At 32.3% G+C, this 18,414-nt stretch overlaps 3 protein-coding genes across 3 annotated transcripts; all 3 read left to right on the forward strand.

The window, feature by feature from the left end:
• Positions 1-6,706: 6,706 nt before the first annotated feature.
• LOC6638356 (general odorant-binding protein 57c) lies at positions 6,707-7,353 on the forward strand. The gene is made up of 2 exons (XM_002061578.4): positions 6,707-6,859; positions 6,918-7,353. Exons 1-2 carry the CDS (start codon positions 6,806-6,808, stop codon positions 7,284-7,286), a joined length of 423 nt encoding a protein of 140 aa, XP_002061614.2. The 5' UTR covers positions 6,707-6,805; the 3' UTR covers positions 7,287-7,353.
• Positions 7,354-7,373: 20 nt separating this feature from the next.
• On the forward strand, positions 7,374-9,162 carry LOC6638355 (general odorant-binding protein 57b). The gene is made up of 2 exons (XM_002061577.4): positions 7,374-7,482; positions 8,436-9,162. The coding sequence occupies exons 1-2, from the start codon at positions 7,420-7,422 to the stop codon at positions 8,865-8,867; spliced, it is 495 nt and encodes a 164-aa protein (XP_002061613.2). The 5' UTR covers positions 7,374-7,419; the 3' UTR covers positions 8,868-9,162.
• A 5,806-nt stretch (positions 9,163-14,968) lies between these two features.
• LOC111518913 (histidine-rich glycoprotein-like) lies at positions 14,969-16,036 on the forward strand. Its single transcript, XM_023177125.2, has 2 exons — positions 14,969-15,023; positions 15,086-16,036. Exons 1-2 carry the CDS (start codon positions 14,969-14,971, stop codon positions 15,991-15,993), a joined length of 963 nt encoding a protein of 320 aa, XP_023032893.1. The 3' UTR covers positions 15,994-16,036.
• The last annotated feature ends 2,378 nt before the right edge of the window (positions 16,037-18,414 follow it).

Consider the following 18,414-nt stretch of genomic DNA (forward strand, 5'->3'; position numbering starts at 1 on the left):
ACAATTTGACACAATTTATTGCGTTACTTATTAAGCGACCCTTACATATGTCAGTCAACATCATTTGTATCCTCAGATGACACCGTGAAATCTGATTAATTTAAGGTAAATTAGCTTAATTTGAACTAGTTTTTCAAATCCTTTATAACACCTCCAAAAGTCGTTAGTCATTTAGATTAGTTTCCATAATACAATTTTTTTTTGGGCTTCTTTCTCTTTTTAAGCTACTTCCAGAACATTAAATTTGAGTAGAAGATTAACTAATTTTTTACCCTTTTATCCTTACGTAGCAATTCAATTAGCAGTAAATCTTTACAAATACGCACCCAAAATGAAAAGTTCCTATTCTTTTTTTTTTTGGGTTTGCTTATTTTTTTTGCTCTTTTCTTTTTAGTTGCTTAGGTTTGCCGAGTTAATAGTTTTGCCTTTCTGGTAACAAAAGGGCTTACCTACCGGCTAGGGGGATTTATCTCTTCTATTTTGTAATTTTTAATTTCACAACTAATGCGATTATTCACGGCTGACGGACCAGACTGGCAATAAAAATGACCAAACGTGTAAGCCACGTTTAACACTCGGTTTATTTTTAGTTAACGGTAACGTCGTACCGCTTATCCACCCACGACTCCAACCTCACCTCTCTTTCTGTCTGAATGTCTGTGTGTGTGTGTGTGTGTCTACTATCTATCTATCTATCTTTTGTGTGTTGGTCAAATAAAATAAAACTAACTAGTCGCACACGAGAACTAAGCTCAAAACTTTAAGCTACAAGCCTGAAAAATTTTAGCCGCGTCGGCCAGTGAAAAAAGGAACGAGAAGGAAATATGTACATATACAAAAAGGTTTAATATTGAAAAGGCAATGTTGAAATACTCTAAAATTCATAGATATAGAAAATATCCAAAATGTTAACAAAATATATGCAACTTTTGACTAAGAAGTTTAAAAAATTTTGGGTTTTCGTGGGAACTGTTGAAAAACTTTACATAAATTCGATAAATTCTGCTAAATAAGAGATATAGTAAGCCGAGATAAGAAAGAAATAAGTCGGATAATAGAAGTGGTTGACGAATCTCTATCATAATATGTACGGTTGAAATGTTTTTAATTTATATATAACTACTTTATTTTCAAATTCTACTATTAACAAAACAAAATCAGATGATTTTAAAATGCCAATGCTACAAATAGATTACGCATTCCTTTCGAAATGCTAATAGATGAAACTCAACTTTTGTAAAGTTTTTTTTTATTTCTTTTGCCTACATCGTTCAAATAGAGATATATAAAATGATAATGAAATAATGATTATGTAAAAACGTGGTGAGGGTTTCTCTGTATCTTGGGAATTAAGAAATTTCTTTCAAATTGAATCAATCACAAAAAGAGGAGGGATATGAAGTAGGAAATTGTAGTCGAAATGAATTATTTTACAACTCAGTTTTACCTTTTTAAGTAATGTAAGAAGCAACGAGAACTTAAAAGGCAACCATTTAAAATTGCTAAACCAGACTAAGACTACTTATAGTTCTGACATTTGAAGTTCCAAATAGTATTTCAATTTTAGCTTAACAAACCCAAAAGACATTTTCACTTCAATTTTAGTTTCTCGCTTCATTCAAAAGATTTTAACAAAAAAATTAAACTATAATGGCTTGAATTTACATAACAACAACATTAATTTGATTAGGAATAAAGATTGTCAAATTGGATTGATTAGTGTTTTATATAAGTTAAAACTGAATGTGAAAATGGTATTATTTCTTTAATTTTGTGATATTAATTTTTTACAAACTTCATATTTTAGTTACTAAAATATGGTAATTTTGTAATTGTAAGCTTTGGTGTTGTAAAATTACAGCATTAACTGAATATCAAAAAGAAGATTTAAGTTTTTAGAGAGATATTTTGATATGCTGCTTTACACACAAAACTAGTTAATAAAAGTTCAAAAAACCAAAAATTAAAAAGAAATAAAACATTGAAAAATTTCAATAAAAACTAAAGATTTAAATTGCCGCTTCTCATAGCCAATGGACCACAATGGCAAGTCCATTAAAAATGGTTAAGTAAAAATTGTCACAAAATGCAACGAAGCGTGCAAATCGCACGGAAAGTTAAAAATGACCAAAGTCCAGCACTTGCACACCACCCACACCCACCCCCACAGCTCATACAAAACAACGAACTAACAGTAGGAGTCAAGTGTGTCATTGTATGAGGAAAGGGGCTAGAAGGCTATTTCTGGTTTACCCCACCGACCTCGACTCCGATGGTAGTACAAACTACCGTCTACAATTATGAGCGCTTAAAGTCGTACTCTGGACACACTTAACATTTAATTAAAATTTTGCAATTACCGACGGGGCAGAAAAATAATAAAAGTAGACGAGAGAGAGAGAGAAAGAGGGAAGGAGATGGTACAAGTATTTTTGCAACGCGAATGGCCGTCAGCCAACCGGCAGGCAGCAGGATGCAGCTGCCATCCATGGCCAAAGGACATTTCAGAGTGCATTCAGCTGAATGGTCTGAGACTGTAACTACATTTCCCTTACCGCTCTTCATTCTATTCTGGTGTGTGTAGCTTTCTTGGGTAGTTGGCAAGTGTTTATTTTGACGAGGCCATCGTCTTAACTGTTATTTCAATGAACTTGGCTCACACTGTAATGTCCTGCTCAAGGACCCGGCTTCCTTCTGTCTGGCTTCGTTTGTTTCTTTTTTTTTTTTTGTTGGCTGGGCTAATTGATAAATGTAAACTGCTTAGTAACTTCAACCAGGTTTTTGTCTTGAAAATTTTTGGCAATTAATTAAGTCCATTGTCCAAGTTGAACTGCTCTCTATCTCTCTCTCTCTCTCTCTCTCTGATCTCCCTCGCTGAGCTGACTTAACAAGGATGCATTTTGGCTACAAAAATATGCTTTTAACTTTCTCTCTTCACTTCAGTCGCTCTCCTCTGCTCCCACTGCTCTCCATCTCGTGCACTACCTCCTACATATTTTGCATGTCTAGTGAAATTCCTTTTGTGCATGGCCAAAACGTGACCGGGAGAATGTGGGCGTGGCATCTATAGTGCATGCAAAATACGTGCCATGCATGTTGAATATGATGTATGCTATTTATTTTTATTACACAAAGTTTTTGTTTTTCCATATTTCTTGCAAAGAAGAAGAAAACAAAAGCGAAATATATATCTCTCACCCTTCAGTCATTGTCATGTTGAGCATCTACAATATATGTACATATATGTACATATGTATCTATATGGTATAAAAATACAAGCTTGTTCCATCATCAGCATTGTTGCCAACTTATTATGGTGTTTTTGTAATTGAAAGTAATTGGTACATATATTATTTTGATTTAACTAATTTTTTTATTAAATTTCATATAGTACAATGAAGCACGTTTTAGGGATATAGTGGAAATTGAAGCCTTTTAAAGGCTTTAATTTCGAGAGGACAATTGCAATTGCTTTTTGCTGTCGATATTTGTGATGAATTGTGTTCTATATAAGTAGATTCAAATCTAAAGAGGAAAAATTTAAATAATAAAAACTCATTAAACACATGAAGTCTTTAAAAAAAGTGTTAAACCGATATATTCGCAGCCTTTTTGATTGAATATCCCTTAGGTAAATCGGTGCTTATCACCTAAGGTAATTTCACTGTAAGCCATATCAATTTTCCAGCTATCCATTATTTAACTAATTTCCCTTTTTTTTACGATAAAAATAAATATTCAGACCAGTTCTAGTTTTCCCAATTGTTCTCACGTGTAAATCGCCTTTATGTCTAATTGTAAGTCGTTTTGTCTAAAGGTCGAACACTTTGAACGCAAGTGGGAAAATTTATTTTAAAACGAGATTGAGAGACATCAACTAAGATTTAAAAATTAATAAACAATTACTTATTGTAATTAACAATCAATACTACAACGTTTTTTTTTTGATGAATCAAAGGGCCCATTGAGTTAATCGAATCTAATAGTTTAAAATGAATGATAGAGGTGCTGTTCGATGAGATGAGCAAGAGTCAAATTACAAGTCAGTTCTCACGGCATTTACGCTTTCTCAATTCCTAAAGAAGTGAGTGGACTATATATCTCTGATTTTGTTCATTACTAATAACACCCTGCTGACATTAAATTCAACATTTATATTATCATATATACTTGTAATTTCGTTAAACCCTTTAAGCAAATTTCTTGATTAACATTCAATAAAATGATTCATTGGGTAGATCTCCACTGAGCCACCGACTGGGTAAGTTTAGTTTGATAAAGATTCATCTATTTGTGGAATTGGATCTGGCATTTCCGCTCAGCCAGCCCTTGATAATGAGTATCGAGAAAGGACGAAAGAAGCGATTTTACACGATGGCATCCGAATCGAGAAATGAGCTGGTTCGACAGTAATTAAAGACCATAGATATGATCAAAAGACTTGCGATTTTTGCTCGATTTGTTATGCTTATCGTTACTTTTATCTATTCGACAACAAAAACTTAATTAAAGTACTTAAAATTCTCAAATAAAACTAAAATAAAATTACTACATATTTCCAAAATCTCATTTAAATTTCTTCATTTCAAGTTAGTCATCACAAATCCAAAAGACTAATTAACGCTCATAGAAAATATTAAATTCATCACATTTCATTTCCATCAAAATACTGTCACATGATGAGTAACATGTAACTTGGGGAAATTATCGGATTTTATATGAAACTAGAAATAGCATATTGCTGGTTTCATTGAAATTCAGTTGCGAAATATTGTTTGCACATACTAGTAACCGTTTCCCTGCTATGTCATCGATCCATCTAATTAGTGTCAAATGTTTCTAATGTTTTCCCAGGGCAAATCATAAATTAATGGATGAGCAATGCAATTAAACAGGGGTAAAACCAAATATCAAAAGCAAACCAGAGAGGTAGAGGATTTTAGCCAAAGGACAACACAGTTTAGCACCTCCAGTTGAGACCATAAAAATGTGCAATTTTCACTACACATATTTCCCTTTTGGCAACAAGCCAAAGCAAAGAAAAAAAAACAAAACAAGACTAAAATAAAAATTGAAAAATAGAAAAAGAAACTACAGAAAATTTTGCAGGCCGTAAATAACTGAAGAAGCGAAGTAAACAGCGGACAGAGCCACAAAAGCCAAAACTCACTGCGAATGTGAATATTCTTGGAATTTTCATTTGTTGTCAAGTCAAGGGAGCAAAGTATAGACTACAGCGAAGGGAGGGAGGAGAGGGGCTGGTAAAGGGTGGCAAAGAGTAGTTCGAAATTGGTGGCTCTGTTGTTGGGTTCTTAGGAATGCCACCTTCACCTAGGATGAGGATCCTAACCTACCCATTTGCCGTTGTCAGCCCAATTTGTCGTTGCTTTGTGTATGGGTAGTAGCTTTTCCCTTTGCCCCTTTTTCCTCCTGTCCTTAGCAGCTGCTCTTGCCCTTGCAGTTGTCGCTTCATTTTTGCACCAAAGTGTTGCAAAATATGTTGACAGGAAATGTTATGCGAATTTCACTGCGTATAAAATGAAATTTACGTGAGTTTTTGGCGCGTGCTTTTCTTTCTCTATTCCTAATTTTTTTTCCAGTTTTGTTTGTTTTCTTAGTTTTCTTTAGTTTTTGTCATCTTTATATTTACTTTCTGTTGATTTTACAACGAATTTTTTGGGAATCAAAATAATTATGTAGATAAGTTGTAAAACAAGTAGAGAAAATATGTGGATTTTTCTCTGCTTTATCAAGAATTCAATTAAATTAATAACGTGTTGTTTAAAATAGATTTGCTTTATTCAGTTTTATTTGATAATATCAAATAATCTATAATGAATCACATTGGCGCATTGGTTGAAATGGAATATAAAAATTGCAAAACACGTCACGTTCTGCTCTGATGCTTTCAAGGTGGTGCCAGGTGATGATGTTAGCTACCGCAAGCTCATTGAAACTAAAGAAAACCCAGTTAAACTATAATGAATACTAATGTGCAATTTCCTTCATGTCTAGAGTTTAAGATTCTCACAAATTATCGCGAATTTTTCTCTGCCAGAAGCCAACATCCAAGTTTTCAATGCCGATTTTTATCTGTTGTACAATTTTGACCATTTTTTATTGAATTTTAACTAAACTGCAATTTGATTTGTTTAACTTGATTTGCAGTATCCATTTATATAGATAATTTATAAACTATAATTATTGGATATATTAGAAGAATTTGACAGATCCAGATAAAAAATTTAAAAACAAATAACGATTAACTACTTATTTTGAAGTAATAACAATTTTCAAACATCTACAGACAATAACATCCATGGTATTTCCATCAAAAATAATGCAAAAACTAAGAAAACAAAAACAATTGTTTTAATTAATATAATTTCAATTAAAAAGATTGCCTGAACTAAATCAACAATTAATTTGTTTACCAAACTGTGATCTTTAATGCAAAATTAATGAATTTTTTTCCTTTTGTTTTTGAAATAAAATGAAATGCAATCATTTTTTTGTTGCAGTTCTAATTGAGCTTACATGGGCTTCGATATCGTGTTAAACAGAGAGATCAGGGCTTCAAGTTACTAAAGTAGTAACAACAACTAATTAAATAGATAAACAGTGAATTAACCGTAAGGTGAAATAAATAATTAAATGGAGTGCATCATGATATTTTATAAAAATGGCAAACAACTTGCATTAACGAGTAGTTCTCTGTTGCTTGCCAATCGTGAAACATCGCTTCAAGTATATCTTAATGTCTATTCCGCTATTAAAGTTGATTCTAAAAGTTAATATATAAAAAATGTGGCAAACATATCTAATAGTTATAGTTGCTTTAATGGCTGTTGCCATACAGGTAAGTAAATATAGAATAAATTATTATGAACAATTTTATATTATGTGCATAATTATAGTCTGATGAATCTGAAAAGAAGCATAATGCTTTGATCCACTCATGTCTGACTGCAAATAATCTAACTGCCCTAGAGTTTGAGGAATGGTCAAATCAGGGTGACTATAGCGATTCTTTGGAAGATTTGGAGAATGTTGACATGAGATTGAAATGTTTCACTCATTGTATGGCCGAGAAATTCGATTTACTCGATGACAAAGGATTTCTAGATGCAGATCGCATTGATAACTACGAGAAACTAAATGAAACCAATCGTCAGATCATTATTGACTGTAAAACTGAATATGATAATGGTAAATTGGAAAAATGTGATTATGCATTCAATATGTTACTTTGTTATATGGAAAATATTAAACAAACAGATGAATAAGACGGAAAAATTGTAATTATATGTAAGTTAAAAAAATTATAAAATAAAAGCAAAACAGTAAAACTGGTTAAACTGGTTGGAAATCGTACAAAAAAAACAAATTGTCTAACTAGCATTTAGTTAGTAAGTAGCAATGCTAGCAATCACAACACTAGTCGGACTTATTTTAATTGGTCTTTGTTTTAGCCTAACAAAGGTGAGCTAGTTAAATTCTTATACTGAAATCTAGGTAAATATATATTGGTTTTTATTTTTGCGCCTCTGAAGAATGTACAGGGAGAATAAACAAAGTCAATCTTTTTTTAACCTTTCAAAAGTTTCACTTTATATAGGGAGGCACTTAATTTAATCATATCTGTAAAGTTTGGACTTAATGGAATTTGATTGAAGTTTGACCTTTAAAGCTGCGACCATATATAGAAAATCTTATCTTAGACTTGATGTCATCACACTTCTAAAGTATGGACCTATTAAAATTTTAATTCAAGTTAGGTTTTACAATATTCTTTTGATTTGATTTTTCGTTCCTGTTAAAGATAGATTATAGCCACATGTAATAGATAAATATACTCTACAAAACTGGTTGAAGATATTGTTAAGAGTCCTCTGTAGGCTATAAATTTCAGGCACTTTTTCTCCATTGAAAAGTAAATGTTCTTAAATAAAAATTCTTCAATTAAAAAGAAGTTTCCTAAATTTTAGTTGCATTAAACTTGCATTAAAATTCGAGTTATATCTGGACGGCTTTAATAGAACAAAATCAAAATTAAATACTTATCAATTGTTAAGTTGAGATTCGGAAAAAAATTAATTCAAGATAATAAAAGAACAAAAAAGGTGAAGCACTGGCTAATATATTTATTTATCTGTTTTTAATTTTAATATATTCTGAAAAAGAAAAACGACTCGTATAATTAATGTTAATGTTTTGTGATACTTGGAATTATAAGTCCATATTTATATATAGATAATATTTCTCAAGGAAAACATTGTTTATAGACAATTTTAAGGTTAATATGCACACGAAAATTTATAAATTTTCTAGGCCTAGATCTGCCTATGACACACATAGAATCTCCTTCATCTTACCCCATTAACGAAGCCACAACATACAATTAACATTAATTTTTCCCATAAAATTCATTTTAGGCTCACCCATTTGATTTCCTTGATGAATCTATCGATGATTTTGATGACTGTTTAAGCCAAAATAATATAACCTTAGATGAGTATGAGCAATTTGAGTTATTTGAGAATTTGAAAAATATTCTTAATGAGAAAGTCGAATGGAGATATAAATGTAATATTCACTGTCAATTAGAGAGACAACCAAGGCCATGGTTAAATGAACAAGGCAAAATGGATTTGCAGCTGATGAATATCAGTAATACGGAAACAGGTGAAGCTATTGCCACTTGCATGACGAATGCTGAGGATGAACAATGTTCGTATAGCTTCAAATTGGTTTTATGTGCATTTGCCAACAATTTTCCATTGATTGAATATGAAACTGAGATGGAAATCGAAGAATACGCTGAGGAAACAAATAATGATGATGATGATTATGATAATTGTGGATGAATGGAAAGGAAAGTTAAATAAAATGTATATATTTTCAGAAAACCATAAATTTATAAATGAATTTGCCTATGCGCTAATTTGCATAATTAAATGAAATTGCATGAGGCGTACCACAGGGCGTATGAATCAAAACGAAATCTAATTAATCGAATTGCCATACAAACACACACACATACCAACAAAATGGTCAACTTTAATTGATTTGCCACATATATTTGCATAAACATTCATATATATATATACATAACTCAGGTGAAGCACAATAAATTGTTATATTCCCAGTGGAGATTTTGCAAGCAGGAAAAAACATTTTCAATGTTTTTCTTTTCTTTTTTTAAGTTGTTTTCTTTTTTTTCTGTTTTTGCTGTTTTGTGTTCTGTTGTTTTTTGTGCTGTTTCTGTTAGCACAATGCGATTCCGTTACAGTTTTTGAGCGATTCGTTTTCCTTTGTGCCCGGCAGGCAGGCAAGCAGGCGCATGCAACGGAAGTTGTCACGTTGCATTGTTGCAGCAAGCTGTTGTTATTATGGGGCAAAAAGAAAAGCCAAGCCAAGCCAAGCCGTGCAACACCAACACCCACACACTTGACTGGCTACCCTTCGCCCGTTTACCCATCCACCTCATCTTTATTTCAAACCATTGTTGTTCGATTGTCATTTCAACTTTACGCGTTTGCCCTGCCACACACATACACACAAATACACAAGAGAAGGCGTGGCACATTAGTGGCAACACACAAACACACATACACAGACAGAGAGAGAGAGAGAGCGAAAAAAAATGGAAGTTGAAAGGAGGAAAGAATTTATGTCCGTGTGATTGTCAACATTGCACGCCCACCATTGCGTATGAGTAATATGTCTGCCTGCTCTTCTCGCCATGCTGCTACTGCTGCTGATGTTGGTTGTGCTATGACAACATGCAAAACAACAATGGGGCGGAAGTGCATTGTAAACGTAACATCAAACCAGTTCTCCACACAACGGCTACAGCTTCAGACCCTCCACCAACCCATCCACCTCACACTCAGTCTGTGTGTGTGTGTGTGTGTGTGTGTGCGCTTGCAATTATAATTTTGTAAATCGACGGAAGTTGGATAAACATACGAAAAATGTCGCTACTTGGCTCTGGGGCAAGGGAAGTTGCGTACGCTCTGGCAATGTTGGCAGCCAAAAGCCAACAGTCATATGTAACCAATTTTATTTTCTCGCTTTTTCTCTTACTGCTTTGGGGCAATGAGCACTTTTTTTTTTTTTTTTTGTAAGAGGAAATGATGGAAAACTGTTTCACACATTTAACATTTTTCCTGTTTCTCTATCTGTTTCTGACCCTTTGGCTCTACAGGGAATTTTAGCATATAGATTTGGGTTATTTTTGGCCATCCATTGCAAATTTTGGGAGGCACAAGAAATATGGGGAAAATATGATAAGTAGTTACTTTATTAAGTTTTTAAGTATAAGGAAGAACACCAAGTTAATCAATGTGTAGTTCTCTTTCTTAAAAAAGGTTAGTTTAAGTACTAAGAGAAAATTGTTGACGCACAGGTATTAAATACAAATTAGCTTAATGTTAATAAGGCGAAACTAAGCAAACTTTCAGCTCAAATCACACGTTTTATATTATAACTAAAGCGAAATCTTTTAATCACACTCGAAAATGTCTCTTTTGTTCTTTGAGCAATGCAAACAACAGCATAAACAAAAAAAAAAAAAAAAATGGCAAAGAAGCCAAAGACAGTTTCAGTTTTAGTTGTTTAGCAAGTGCAGTTTTCTTTTTCTTTAGAGTTCCCTGGCTCGATTCGCGATCTAATCGTACCCCGATGTGAAGATGGAATCACCGTGGTACACAGGCACACACACACACACACAGACATAAGCAAGAAATTAAATTCAACGAGCAAAAGTTGCACTATGCCCCTGCACACACACACACAAATGCACTTCAACAACTGCCAATAAACTTCTTTTTTTTCTCTCTTTGTTCTTTCTTGCAGCTGTCCCCTGCCAAAAAAAAAGTGCCTGAGCTTATGCTACAGTTTCTCTTTGGCTGCTGAACTCGAGTTGCGCCTTCCCCTGAAGTGGAAATGCTTCAACTGTGCTTATCAAAAGACACACAAGGCACTGACATGCAGTCGTTTGAGCAATGTGGAAAAGGGCGTAGGGGCGTGATTGGGTTTGGTGGGTGAGGCGACGAAGCGAAGCGCGTAAGTTTTGCTGCACTTTTTTTTTTTGTTGCGCTTTCCTCGATTTTTTACTTTTACTTTGGGGAAAAGTCTTTGCAAGTTCTGCATATGACTGCAGGGCACGTTTCTCTCGCTCTAACGCTCTGTCTCGCTTCTTCTCAGAGTGCATGTGTGTGTGCGTGTGTGTAAGTTGATTTATGCCACTTTGTACCCTCAGCATACATACATATATATGTACATATGAGTGTGCGAAAGTATGCGTGAGTCTGCTGCATAAATGATTTATGGCCAACTCCCGCGACAGTTTTCGTTTCGCTTTCGTTTCGCCAACTGCAACGAAACAAGAGCACAAAAAGGGAACGACGGATGGTAGAAGATGGCAAACAAAAAAGAAATGGCAAAGGACTCACACACACACACATGCGCGCACAGAGAAACTGTCGCATAATAAATAATTATAATTGTTTTCGCTGCCTTCAAGGTGTCTTGCTTATACTCACATTAATAAACTTTTGTAAATATTTAAATTTTGTGAAATTTCAAGATGATTGAAAGTGTCGCGTGCTTGAAAGTGATGAAAGCTTACAAAATCCCCCAATGACAAAGAGTGGGAGAAAATTAAGCACATACTTTTAGGCGCCAGCTACATAAAGAGAATCAATGAGTAGGATGATAATTTTTTCGACCCAGTTTGTCAACTTTGTGGTGGGTCCAAAAGGCTAAATCAACAATATTTTTCTGCAAAAATTGTTTCTCCCAGCAACGCTTTATAAAAACGAGTATATTGGGCGCTTGTCTAAATTCTAAAGCATACATAAAGGGATAAAAGTGTAAAGTTATGTATAACGTACGCTATAATTGATGAAGGGTAACTGCAAAATTATAAAATAAGTTCAAAATTAAGGTGGTAATGTGGGCTACAATATTGTTCCATCTATGACAACATTACGAACATATATACCTACAATAAAAAAAAAGGTAAAACACTTTGTTAACTTATACAAGGTAATTACAAAGTCGGCTTCTCTTTTTAAAAAATCAAATTCATTTCATTTGTTTATTTTTTTTTTTCATCTTCTTGTCAGTTTCCGTGTCGTGTTGTGTGGCAAAACTTCAAAAGTTTCGACTTCCTGTTTAGTCACCCAAAAATCTTTGCTTCCGCTTTTGTTTTGGCTTCTTTTTTTTCATTTCGTATATTCTACTATTTTTTTTTTTTTATCAAGATGGAGCCACAGTCATGAAAGCGAAATGAAAATTCAGGAAACGGAAAGTAAGCTTCGTGCAGCAAAAAAAAAAAAAAAACTAACAATAAAAGGAATTTGAGAATATCGTCACACAATATTGTATATATGTTTGTAAAATGTAAAACTCAATTGAAATTCAAGTAGATTTAATTAAAAATTTCGCATTCCTCTTTTTAGTCTGTCCCTCTCTTGTTTCTATGTGAAAATCCCCAAAAATGTATCCACAAATATGCTGAACATAGTATAAATATTTGAAAAATCTTCGCACATAAATAATTTTGTTTAAATTGCATACATCATTTCCAGTTGACAATTTAGTAAACAACCTTTCCTTCCCTCCCTTTCTTCCTCTCTTTTCCGACTCTTTTACTCTTTCGGCATCTAAATTGCCTGGCAATTGGCAAACTTTTCACAAAACATTGGATAATTCAATATTTGTTTCAGGCCTGGTAAATGCCTACAAAATGCAATATACACATACGCCCAACTACTACCAATACATGCAACAAAAGCATAAAATAAGAAAAAAAGAATCCCAAATCAAATAGACAAAAATAATGTTAAAACTTTTCGATTGATGCAAAAGTTTCATTTTGTGGCAAATAAATGCGATTTATTTGTTATCCAATTGCATAAACTTGATTTTGAGGTATTAAATTTTCTTTGTAAAATAAAAGTAAATGACATCACAAGAGTCTACCTCTTCTTTAATCTTTAGAGGGAGAATAAATAAAATATTTTTTAGAGTCAAGACGAAGCCAAATATTAAGGTATAATAAAACTAACACAAAAGGTATTCAACAAATTTTTAGAGAATTCTATTGGAGTCAACTTTATCTATACAAATTGAAAGTAGAATAATAGTTTGATGCATAAATTGACAGCATAACTTTTAAGCTTTTTGAAGTGTTTTTAGTTATTTATTTCTAATAAACTTACAGAGGGTATTTTACTTTAGTCAGATGTTTTAACGGAGAGAAGATCACGTTTTCGACTCCATTAACAATATATCTTCTTTATTATCATTAAGTCGAGGTGATATACCTTTTTCCGTCTTTAATATAAACCACAATGACTTAAATAGACTACTTTAAACTAATTTTTGACAACAAACTTAAAAAATTAACAAGATTAGCTAAAATATTTATATATACCATCTTTAGATTCAACTTTGTATTCCCAATTGATGGTTCCAACTGTTTGGTTATCCTTAAAAATGGTGCCTATACCTTTGAAATATCCCATTGGCATTATTAAGGGCCAACCATCAGTATTAATAGAAACATTTTTGAAATAATACATGCCCTTGGGAATGGGACATTGTGAGCCATCAAAGTGAAAATCGGTATTAACATTGTATATTAAAGTGTATCCATACTGCTCCATGTAGGTTACTATCGAAGCCTTAAGAAAGTCGCAAATTGGCCTTCTCGGCATGGTGAGGGGCACAAACTTATAATCACCATTGCCAATTGAATCAGCATATGTATCGAATGTTAGTTCAAAATGTTCATTATCCAGATCTTCGAGTATAGTAACTGTGCCATTAATATTACGTTGACGTCCCATTTTACGCAAATTGTTAATGGCTATACTATAACTTTCACTTGGCAATATACTCAAAGAGTCCAGTCGCACATCGTAGTTTTTTGGTTCTGAACCCTAATTAAAAGAAAGTTACTAAATTGTAATTAAATTTGAAAACGGTTATCATTACCCAGGAAACGATGACCAGACCCCACAATATGAGAAGACTTAAAGGAAACATTGTAGCCAGAACGAATTATTAAATGCAATTAATAAATATATCTTTTTTTATTATACTTATAATGTAGAGAATATATGGTAATAATCATATATTGCATGTTTCTAATTGGCTACAATGTCACATTTGTTAAATACAATTAAATTTTAATTTAATATAAATGTGAATAATTGCAATAGATATTGTCACAAACTAATTGAATCAATTCTTTGTTTAACTGAACTACATTTTTACGTAAATTTCGACCCAAATGCAGTTTAAATTTGTACTTAATTAAAAACGGCGACAATTTAAATTATCAGTGATCTTTAAATGGATAGTCTAAATCTGTTATGCCTATATTTTTAATATTTATTTATTAGAAAGTATTTAAAATATAAATCTAATTGCTTAATTAGGACCATCGACTTGAAAGTATAGCTCATATCGGGTGGGGTAAATTAGTTTAGAAATTTTATAATTAAATCATTATTTATATCTTGCACCCTTACAGTGACAAGAAAATGTTAGGTTTTTAAGGAAATTTACTTCGAAAATGGCTAATGGATATACAATCTTCTTAATCTTCAAAAATTGATCAAAATCGGTGACTCGCATTCAAAAAGTAATTAATTTAGTGGAGGACGTTTCGTCGCAATGACTTATTAGTTAATTTATTTAGGAAATAGACATAAAAACTTTACTACAACGGCTAGTTCATAAAATAGACTAAGTTTACCTGATTTTACATTGTACTCGTAAACCTATTAATATGTATACATTTTCAAAGCTATTCCAAGTAAAACTTTTTAAATTATAGATAAGATTAAGATGAGTAATTGGTAATTCCCTCGATAGAGTAGGGACAGAAGACACAGGGCGTATAAAAGGCGAGTCTCTCTGATTGCATTGATATAGTCAGAAAATTAAAATGGGATTGACTAGCGCTCTGTTAACACTAGGACTGATTGCCAGCGGTGTTTATGGTATATTTTTTCTTAACAAGCCAGGAATAATAACTTTATTCATTTTCCTCTTTTTTTTGAAGGGAATCACACTGAACCGCAGGAAGGATATAATAATGGCTTAGATCATTATAGTCCGAGAAAACATATTGACAATGCTAGTGAAGAGGATCATCATGCTAGCCATAATGGAAATGTTGGTGAAGAGGAAACTTATCATCATGCAAACCAAGCTAAAAGTGATGGTTTAGTTCATTATAAAAGTGGCCATAATCCGGGAATACATACTGAAAATGGTAGTGAAGAGGATAACTATCATCATACTAGCCATATTGGAAATGTTGGTGAAGAGGAAACTTATCATCATGCAAACCAAGCTAAAAGTGATGGTTTAGTTCATTATAAAAGTGGCCATAATCCGGGAATACATACTGAAAGTGTTAGTGAAGAGGAACACTATCATCATGAAGAAAATTCTCGTCATGAAAACCAAGCAGAAAGCTTCTATAAAACTGAAGGAAAAAACTATATTTTTGTCACATTTCCTCATTATGGATATCTTAATAATAATGGGCATTCCCTGGAGGTTTTCAATGAAAAATTTCGTATGGTAGGTGAGGGCTTTTCTTATGAAATAGAGCCCCGTGCTTTTAATATACAACAGAATGAAACTCTGCATTTCAATGGCCAACAGGCTACTATTGAATATAATCGCATGGATGTGATCATAGAATTTCCGGATAAAAATGTAATTGCGAAAATGCGTGAATATTTATTTATGGGTGATCGTGAAGGTTTTAATCATTTCAAGCAATTGATAAAATTGCCTAATCGTGACATTGAGGTATATTTGGAGAGCAATAAACACCAAAATACAAAATCTGGTGCCATAATGCAAACTGGTTTAACGAGACATCAAGCCCTCTATATAGGTATAATTCATATTTGCATCACTCTTTATTACTCAAATGTATTCACAAAGGTTTTTTAACAAATTCAAAATTTTGTTAATAATTTTTTAAAAAATAAAAAGAATTATATGATCCAACATTTTGTGAATTTTAATCTATTTCTTTTCATCACAAAAAATTTATTTTAGACAATAACCAATTAGTTTGATCGAGTTGTTTGCGTAAATTGTAAATTATGTTCTATATACACTGCCTCGCAATTAAAAAGGGACACCATTTTTTTTTATAAAATCGACATCTTTTTTTTTTTTAAAAAGAAATAAAGTTACACTAAAAAGTACATTCTGTAGCGATCTGTCACCAAGTAAAAAATAGATAACCATTTTTGTCGACACCTTTTTTAAATTAATTTTTTGTTTCTATTCTGAGAACCATGAATATTATAAAATATATATTTATATTTGTCTTGATTTCGACCTTATTGAAGTTAATCAAAAAATTTGTTTGAGCGGGGCTTCAGGTCAATCTTACTGATTTATTTGTAAGATTTTAAATCATAGGCAGCACAAAAGGTGAGCAGGTTGTCTGTATAGCTATTTCAAGAACCACCAATTTCTATCATCAGCAGACTTCGCTAAAGAATCCACAGTTGTAATGGCCATACCATTTGGCCCCGCTCAAACAAATTTTTTGATATATATTTATATTTTAATATATTTATATATTAAACGATGTATTTATATTTTAACAATTTACATAGCTTTCACTGTAAAATGTATTTTTAATGGACTAGTTCTACCAGCGACTTTTATATTAACCAATAAAAATAATATGTAATTTTCATAATAGCAACTGTGTAAGTCAAATTGCAAAAAAAAATTTATCAACTTCTGATGTAAGTAATAGTTAATGTCTATGGTCACATATTGAACTGAAAGTACTTAAACAAAAATAAAATAAAGCTGGAAACGATATTTATTTTAGGTGAATCACAAAAACTAACTGTGTAATATAACTTGCCATTCGTACACCATTAAACAAATAAAATTTACAAAATTGTAATAAATATTTAAATTATTGTGTTTGAATACCAAAAATAGATTAGATTTTTAGAATTTTCAGTACATGAAGCTAAACATGTTTTGGACTTTGCTTTGATTTGATCATTCAGTCAAATATTCAGTCAAATATCATGATCAATATTACATATGTATTTGTCATATCGCCGTTACTCAAAACTAAACTATATACAGAGAAACAGTACCTAGCACTGTGAGCATTTTTTATAGCAACTCAAATGATATCTAATGGGATAATAAAAAAACAATAACTATTTTCTTACAAGGTGTACTGTAAATATTGATTTAAATCATAAAATAGTTGTTTCATGTCGTATGTCATGTTATATAGTATGCCATTGAGATCAATAATAAAGTTCATTAGCAAAAATCTTAAAAGTACATGTATTCATAACAAGGAACACACACAAGGACAGCCAAATGGAATCATCAAGAATGACTCCACTATCATTGCTGAACTTGATCATAAAAACTTAAGATTCTGGAAAACGCTTCTATCAGTCATTTATAAATATTATCGCTACATTAATATTCCATTTAACCTTTTGGGTATCCGTTTTAAATAGCAGAGGAATCTCCTGACGGAAAAATATTGGCAGTACACACATTTAAAATACAGAAGCTGTTTATTTGAAATTGAATAATCTGTAATTTCGAATCTTTCGATCTTTACATTGCTTTTCACAGAAGAAAAGGTTTGGCTTATTTATATGGAAAGATATTTTTCTCATCGCCGATCGAGAAAGTGTTAATGCTTGTTGTATAGAAGATAATTTGCTTTTATATGAATGACAAATAAATAAGTTGGAGTTCTTCGTTCAAATTACTGTAATACTATAATTTTACGTAATGAAACTAAAATATTAAAGTAAGGGTCTTAAATTCATTTGCTAAAATCTAAAGAAATTGTATATTTTTTCTGGTTTCAAAGTCGAATGTGACTTTAATTACTGTTGTCAATTAAAACGCATTAAGACAATGCTTAATATTAAACTTCTTGACGTCGTTGACCTATATAAAATCCTTGGTATTCATACACATGCGCAGCCGAAGAGACATACCAATATCGACTCCGCTGGCCTTGCTGGTCAAGAGTATACATATAAACTTTAGGGTCTCGAAACCGCTTACATCAGTCAACTACAATAATTTTAGCGACATTAATAAGCCAAATGGCCATTTTTGGATGCATAAAAATAGACACTTTAGGGTCAATCAGCTAGTGTTATGTATGCAATTAATATATTTAATGAAGATGCCCCTGCCCATCCGATATAAATAGCAGAGTAATCTCCCGACGGAATAGTTGAACATTGCTAGCCAATTGAACAACATCAATATCTTTCTTTGTAAAGGTAAAAAATGTCTAAGGCCCATCTAATAGCTATAGTTGCTCTTATGGCAGTTGCCATAAATGTGAGT

This window comes from Drosophila willistoni (genome assembly GCF_018902025.1).
Source record: "Drosophila willistoni isolate 14030-0811.24 chromosome 2L unlocalized genomic scaffold, UCI_dwil_1.1 Seg139, whole genome shotgun sequence".
In the NCBI taxonomy this organism is placed as follows: Eukaryota; Metazoa; Arthropoda; class Insecta; order Diptera; family Drosophilidae; genus Drosophila; species Drosophila willistoni.